At 51.3% G+C, this 7,834-nt stretch overlaps 1 protein-coding gene across 1 annotated transcript in view; it reads left to right on the plus strand.

The window, feature by feature from the left end:
* The window catches only part of efnb3b (ephrin-B3b), a 41,570-nt gene extending 35,925 nt beyond the window's left edge, over window positions 1-5,645 (plus strand). Inside the window, exons 4-5 of the mRNA XM_023790451.2 lie at window positions 918-989; window positions 2,430-5,645. Of these exons, the coding sequence (XP_023646219.1) occupies window positions 918-989; window positions 2,430-2,842 (485 nt within the window). The 3' untranslated portion in view covers window positions 2,843-5,645. The remainder of the gene's footprint in view (window positions 1-917; window positions 990-2,429) is intronic.
* The last annotated feature ends 2,189 nt before the right edge of the window (window positions 5,646-7,834 follow it).

Raw genomic sequence — 7,834 nt, forward strand, 5'->3', positions numbered from 1 at the left:
GGTGGCTCTTTAGGTACGCATCAAACAGCCACTGTGGCGACACTGAAATTATCTAGACACCTGCTCCATACATTGCGTACACACAGCCACCCTCCCACCCACATACACACACACACACACACACACAGTAATTACCAGGACACCTGTTCCATCCACATGCACTGAAGACGTGCAAATTCCAGCCCTCCATCCTAGAGCAGACCAGACTCTCTCCAGCTCTCTGTGGGGTTCCCTTCTTTTTGTTTTGCTATTTGACTCTGGAAACAGCATCATGGTTGGATTGAGGAAGTCTGTGTACAGTCTTGATGTAACACTGTAAATCCTGGAAAACACTGGTTTTCAGTGAGGTGACTTAGCATGTTGTAGCTGCTCTCACCACATGTATGTGAGACGTGACGTGCTGCCTCAGTCCTTTCCTGTGTTTCTGGCCCGAGCTGTGACAGGGCTGATGGCAGACGAAAACCGTACATACAGACAAAACTGAAACCAGCAAACGAAAATAGTGCATGCAGACAATCTTGAAACCAGCAGATGAAAACAAAACTTACCAACTCGAAATCAGCAAACAAAAACAGCGCATACACACAAACCTGAAACCAGCAAAAGAAAACAGTACATACAGTGAACCCGAAACCAGCAGATGAAAAAAGTACATACAGACGACCTCGAAACGAGCAGACGAAAACAGTACATATAAAAGGGAACACAGACCGATGAATTTGAACTCAGCAGACCTATACAACATCACTCATTGAATTCTGCCAAGACCACAAATACTGAAAAGACTAATTCATCCAGTTGTAACCCTCTAAATCTCAGGGAGTGGTTATAATGGGCACTCAGCCTGATCAGCCGTTTTGTCATCAGCTGGTATCTCAGCATGTGCTTCTGGGTAATGCCATCTTGTCTTTCTATAGGCCCCTATGGTTTGCCCCCGAAGCCAGTCAAACCAGACCAGAACTCAGGCCGCACCGACAGCCGGAACCCAGGTACTGAGGGAAGGGGGCAGGGCCATCCGAAAGGGCAGTGAAGTAGGGGGCAGGGCCATCCGAAAGGGCAGTGAAGTAGGGGGCAGGGCCATCCGAAAGGGCAGTGAAGTAGGGGGCAGGGCCATCCGGAAGGGCAGTGAAGTAGGGGGCAGGGCCATCCGGAAGGGCAGTGAAGTAGGGGGCAGGGCCATCCGAAAGGGCAGTGAAGTAGGGGGCAGGGCCATCCGGAAGGGCAGTGAAGTAGGGGGCAGGGTCATCCGGAAGGGCAGTGAAGTAGGGGGCAGGGCCATCCGGAAGGGCAGTGAAGTAGGGGGCAGGGCCATCCGAAAGGGCAGTGAAGTAGGGGGCAGGGTCATCCGAAAGGGCAGTGAAGTAGGGGGCAGGGCCATCCGGAAGGGCAGTGAAGTAGGGGGCAGGGCCATCCGAAAGGGCAGTGAAGTAGGGGGCAGGGCCATCCGAAAGGGCAGTGAAGTAGGGGGCAGGGCCATCCGGAAGGGCAGTGAAGTAGGGGGCAGGGCCATGTGGGAGAGTGATGAATGCAGAGAGATTGGGAAAAAGCTACAGGGATTTTGCGTTGTTGGTTTCTGCTAATAAATTCCACCTGTCCTCCCCTCCTCTGGTACCTTCTGAAGTCTGCTTGAGGCTGTGCTTCAGGCTAAGAATATAGACCCTTGTTGTAGCCCCCTTGTGATAGCCCCCCAGGGAGGAAGGGAAGGAGACCATTGGAGACTTAGGAGGGCCGTTTCAGAGAGTTATTATTGTCATTAGTCTGGTGCCCTGGTTGTTGTCGGTCCTTGGAGAGAAAAGAGCAGGAGGGTGTGAGGAGGAAGAAGAAAGGAAGTGATAATAAAAGGAAATAGAGGCAGGGGGGCAGAGAGAGATGGGGTGAGCGGGGGGGGGGCACTCAAGGTGAGGGGCAGGAGGAAAAAGGGACGAAAGAGCAAGGGAGGGTGGGGGAAGAATGAACAGAAGGCGGGAGGAGAGCGAGGCAGGAATGCAGATGTGAAGCCCGTCTTCATGACGATGGGAGGGCAGTATTGTCACTGTGTGCCCTGCAACATGAAGAACAGGAGGAGGATGACAAGCCGGGAAAGGCGGAGCAGGGGTTGAAGCATCTTCTTTTCTTTCTCGCTTGTTTGCATAGTCATTACTTTATTTTCAGATGCTTTGACTCACAGTAGGCTATCCTGTAATTTACCACTTTATCTGTATATTTAGGGTAAAGATTCAGGTTAAGCTTTTTTCAAGGGTAAAACCTCAGTGTCCTTTCCAAGGGTTTCCATGAACAGACTCCCTGTTCAGAATTCATGAGCCGCTGCTTTGCATCGTTTGCCCGGTGACCCCCCCCCCCGCTTTAAGACTCTCAGGGGGAAGCAGCGCTTTCTGTGCCGGTCACAGTAAAGGTCACCAAGGTGTCTCTGGGTCTGTGTCCTGCTCCAGGCGGCTCCGGGAACTCGACGTACACGCGAGGCGGCGGGGCGGGGGGTGAGAACGGCCCTCTGCCCTCCTCAAACGTGGCGCTGATCGCGGGGGCCGCTGGAGGCTCCGCCTTTCTGCTGCTGGTGACAGCGGTGATCTGCGCCGTGTGCTATCGGCGGCGGCACGCCAAGCCCTCAGAGTCGCACATCCCGCCGCTTTCGCTGTCCTCGCTCACCAGCCCCAAGCGGGGAGGCGGGGGTGGTGGGGGCAACAACAACGGCTCCGAGCCCAGTGACATCATCATCCCGCTGCGGACTTCCGATTCGGCCTACTGCCCTCACTACGAGAAGGTCAGCGGGGACTACGGGCACCCTGTCTACATCGTCCAGGAGATGCCCCCCCAGAGCCCTGCCAACATCTACTACAAAGTATGAGGCACCTCATGCCCCCCCTGCCCTCACCTCTCCCCCCTCCCATACCCCTCTGCACCTTTGACCTGCCCCCTAAAGCTACCTGGGTCCTCCTCCCAGCGCCGTTTTTTCAGCCAATCACAGGGCGGCTCCATTCAAAGGGGTCTAGCTTTTACTTTGGGGGGGGGGGGGCCTGCCTTGCCTCTCAGAGCCACGTCACCAAGACCTGGGGGGAGCAAACAGCCTGATGGAATTGTTTACGGGAGATGCCTTCAAGGCCGGCTTCAGAGCACGAGATCTGCAGGCCACCGCTAACCCACGAGTGTGTGTGTGGTGTGTGTGTGTGTGTGTGTTTTTTCTTCGGAGCTCCTTATTGGTTCTTTTGGTTGTCATGTACAAGACGACCTTCTGTCATCTACCGATGAAAACGCAGTGACTGGAAGGTTGTAACAAGCCGATGGGTTTGGGGCCCCGGCTGGAGCTGTGCTAGTCTAGGATAGCCGGTCAGCTTGTGCGTCTTGTGTTCGTGTGCGTGCGAGAGAGACAAACTGTGCCAGGGCCTCTGATGGAGCACCGACAGTGAATAAACAGTGAACATGTGTGTCATTGTGTGTATACCTGTGTGTTTGCGTGTCGTAGGCAGTTTTTAAAACCAAAATGTCACAAAACATGAGAAAATATCAAAAATCATCGGATTTTGTTTATTTCCATTATGTGTATAGATTATATATACATATACCATAAATAACTTTAGATTTTTTTTCTATCACAGTTTTTTCAGTTTTAGGCACAATTACTGTTCGCATTTATACCTTCATTTCTTATGAAAGAGTTTTGAATTTTAGCCAGAGATTGCCCTAGATCTTTTCACCCCATTGTGCTGTAATTTAATTTAATCTTTGTTTTTCTCGCACGTGGTGATTCTTCTCCCTGTCACCACTCCCCCCTCGCCTACCAGTCCTTCCCCATGTATATTTTTATAGCTCCTTGTAAAACGCTGTAGTTTTGAAATTAAAGCTTGTTTGTGGAGGTGCTGAGGTAGATCAATCTATTAAAGTTTTAAAAGAATACACGTTTTTGCAAAAAAATAGAGAAAAAAGAAAAAAAAAATGTTTGTTTTCGGGGGCATACAGGGGTCCAAAGACGACAATGACTGTTGGGTGGGAGACATGAATAACGTGGAACAGGAAATGGTCCCAATGGAAGTCGCATTGAATGATTGGGAATTCTGCCCTCTGTGGCCTTTGAAACGGACAGGGACAGCTGGGCAGAGCCGGCTTCTGTGGAGAGGGGGGTGACTGGCATCTCCCAGGACTCTCACGGTATGTAAGCGGTGCCTCGTCCCTGCTCTGGCTGAGACTGGGACATCTTTCAAAAATGATGGGATGACAAAAGAAAAACAGAGAGATGGAGAAATGGAGAACACGTCGCCGTTTGCATTGATCCTGTGTTTGGTTCGTCGCGTCACGTCGTCTGTTTTTTCGATTTCTGCTGTTTGCTTTTTTGTTTTTCCATTGGCGTGTTCCTACCTCCTGACGCCAAACCTGGAAGCAGAGAGAGGTGCACCCCCACCTCCAACACGGGGGGGGGGGGCAGGTCAGCATGTGATGGGTCCGATGGGGATGTGCGGGGCGGTTCCCTGGCCCAGAGGAGTGGGACACACCTGTTGTTGTAAGAAATGGACTCGCCGGAACCAATGCAGTAGCAAGCAGGCGTGAGGGGAGAACAGAAGCACACGCATCACCTGTGACGTAAACATGCAGCGCATGCAGACGGGAAAGCCTCAGACTCGCCTTCAGAGTCTCCATCACCAAGCACACGTTGGGCAGCCTCATTGATCTGTGGTGATAAGGACGACCTCAGACACGGCGGCGGACAGAGGGAAACAGCCGCCATCTCTGTGCCGACTGCGCTCTCTGTGCACAGCTGGAAAGAAAGCCACCAGTTTTGTTGTCAGCACAGCCAAGGACTTTGCAGAGGAAGAGCGCCCCCCGGTGACCTATCCTGAGAGACATGGATGTTCATCGCCGTGCCGACCACACCTCTTTCCAGGACTTTGACCCGCGGCCTGGTGACAGCGTACGAACTTGTTCAGTCAAAGCTGCGTTTAAAGATGTTACCTTGGCAAATGTGAATGTTTCTTGATGTTATTCTCTGGTTTAATTTAAAAGCAGGTAGCCGTAATTTGGTTTGTGATTAGTATTAAGGGGAATATGTTTTCCATCAAAATCTGGTGTCTTCTGTTATTTGCAGTGTAGTTTCACTCCGAGTCTCGGTGTGTGCTGGTGCAGTCGCTCCAGGTTTCCTGTCAGACCGTGTGCCCTGTCCTCTGCACCATGCACCTCACTCTTGTCTTCATAGCAGCCCCTTCGGCTTGTCAGTCCATCGTTGTCGGGTCTGTCGTAGGTGTGATGTTCTCGGGCATCTCGTGTGCAGACCGCTGTCTGACATCATCAGTATGGGACGCGGATGGGCACGTCTCCCATGGAGTCCTTATAGGTTGACTGTGCCAAAAAAAAAAACAAATCACCTATGTATATCTTCTTTGCTGTTTTTCTCATGGACACTTGTGAGAAGGACTGTTCCGGAAAAACGGGGAAACCTCCCTACATCCCCTCCTCTCTGTTCGTGTGTCTGTGGTCACCGCGCCAGAGGAAAGGCTCTGGCTCACAGGCCATGTGCAGACTGCGGGACACTACCGTGAAGGGACCCCTGTATACATGTAACTCCTCTGACCCCCCCCCCCCCCCCCTTTGGAAAAGGAGAATAAACTAGTACATTCCTGCTTTGGAAATATGTTGACATAAAAAAAGTTTAAGCACCAGAATTTGATTTTTCTGGGTTGTTTTTTCATGGTGCATGTGGTTTTGGTTTGGGCTGGATGTGTGTGAAGATCGCGTTGTCTGGGGATTGTGTGTGTGACTGGTGGGGGTGGGAGGTGATTTTTTCTGTGTATCTATGGTGGCCCTTGAGGGACACACGTGGCACTCATCAGCCTTTTTTTTTCCATTAAACATCTCCTCGATTTCTCTCAGCAAGGATTCATGTGGACTGATCCCCACAGAATATAGCCCTAGACACTAAAACACCCTTAATCAGTACCCGCTCTCCACTTTTTTTCTCTTTATCTGCTGGCTATCTCACATCTCCTGTCTACTATTGTTAGTGTCTATTGTTGCTAGGCAACGGGAGGGTGACATCACCGCCTGCTCGCCCGTATGACACCTCTCTCTCCTTTCTCCATCTCTCTCATTCCCCCTGGACACCACGTCTGGCTCCTGGTGCTTCTCATTAACAGTTTTTTTTTTTTCTCTCTTACCACTCTGACACTCTCAAAATCACATTCAGAATCAAATAGTTTTCAAAAAGACATTGGTGTTGAAATTTTCAGTTTAACTACCAGCCGCCAAGTACAAATTAAACCACCACACGAAAAAAAATAATACGAAATGCAACTGACAGCTAACTATGGAAACTCATCGTATGTATTTTGTAAGTGGATTTGGTGGCTTCGCCATGTTGTACCGTGCTGAGCAGTGCCACTCCGAGCTGAGCACGATGGCTTCTCATCCACCCTGAGCTCCTCGCCGCGTTGATCTGCTCATAGAGCCACGTATCAGAACACGGCAAATCTCTGTCAGCTCACCATGCAGCCAAATCCCCACTGTGCTCTTCTGATACTCAGGCCTCACCTGTGGCACCTGGGGTCCGAGAGGCTTGTTCCGTCTATGGATTTGTTATAAAGATCGCATGTTTTAATTACCGGCAGTGTAGCGTCCTCGGCTCAGGCTGAAGGCGTTAACATCGAAAGGGAGGCAAAAGTAAAGCAGGAAATGTCAGGATATTTCATTTAGGATTTCGTCACTGAGCTGAGCTGAGTAGTTACTCATTTCTTGGAAGCTGTAAAGCCTTTTTGGAGAGGAGAAGGTTAAATCCCGTGAAAAGGCCTCTCTCTCTGGTTTGTAGTCTGACGGGGGTGGGGGGGGCGCACCTGGTCATTCAGTGGGGGTCACCGACCCCAAATTTGGACGTTGTAAAGCTAGGCACGGGAGTAAGGATAAGCAGAGGTGGTAATAGTGAGGGGTCGGTGAGAACGGGCCATGTTTACGAGAGAACAGAACCTGGCGACTCCTGCTTTAATGGCCCAGTTAGGGACCGTCTGAAATTCCCATTCCCGGCCTTTTAAATTTTTAATTAACACCATTAACTTGTCATACACACTCCATCATGCATGTTTGCAGTAAATCCGGCAGTGCGGCGGCACTGGGAAAATGAGTTTTATGGAAAGTGTGTGTTCATTTCCCAAGAAGCGGCTTGGCTCCTGTAGGTTTTAATCGGGCAAATCTGCGAGTATCATTAGCCTAAGGGGGAGAACGAGCAGGATCCGCGGAAAGCGCTTCAGTGGGGATCCGCTCGGAACGCCAGGCCGCCTTTTTCCTGCAGCCGGATGTGTGTCAGGCTGCTCTGTGCTACACCGACTGAGACAGCTACTCTCAGAAGAAGGCAGAGTTAGGGGTTGGGGGGGGGAGAGAGAGGGGGAGGGGGAAGGAGAGGCAGCGCTCACTTTGGGGGAGAGTGTTTGTGTTTGCGTTCTCCGCTCCAGGCAATCTATGTTAATTGCAGCAGATTGACTTTCTAATATTCCTCTGTGAGTTCCGGGCGTCTTCTATTACAGAACCCAGTTTCATATTTTATCGAGATGGATCGGGACACCCCCTCCCCCCCCCGTCACCCCCACCCCATCCCGCAGGTCACCGCACGAGATCTGCGTTCCTGCCGTAATTAATCCTGGAGTGGGGACAGCTTGCCATCACTCCCCCCCACCCACCCACCAGCACCCTTTATGACAGACGCTTCCTGAGTCATCGTCACGAGGCCCCAGTGCCTCACGCCTCATAAGCAGCATCGCGAGCCGCATTTGCGGCCGGCAGCCGCTTTTTAATTAAGAACGAGCAGCACTGCAAGCGAAAGGTCTGTCCTGCTCCCCGAGTTTCTCCGGATCTGTGAGTCTCACAC

This window comes from Paramormyrops kingsleyae, chromosome 10 (assembly GCF_048594095.1).
Source record: "Paramormyrops kingsleyae isolate MSU_618 chromosome 10, PKINGS_0.4, whole genome shotgun sequence".
NCBI classification, from domain to species: Eukaryota; Metazoa; Chordata; class Actinopteri; order Osteoglossiformes; family Mormyridae; genus Paramormyrops; species Paramormyrops kingsleyae.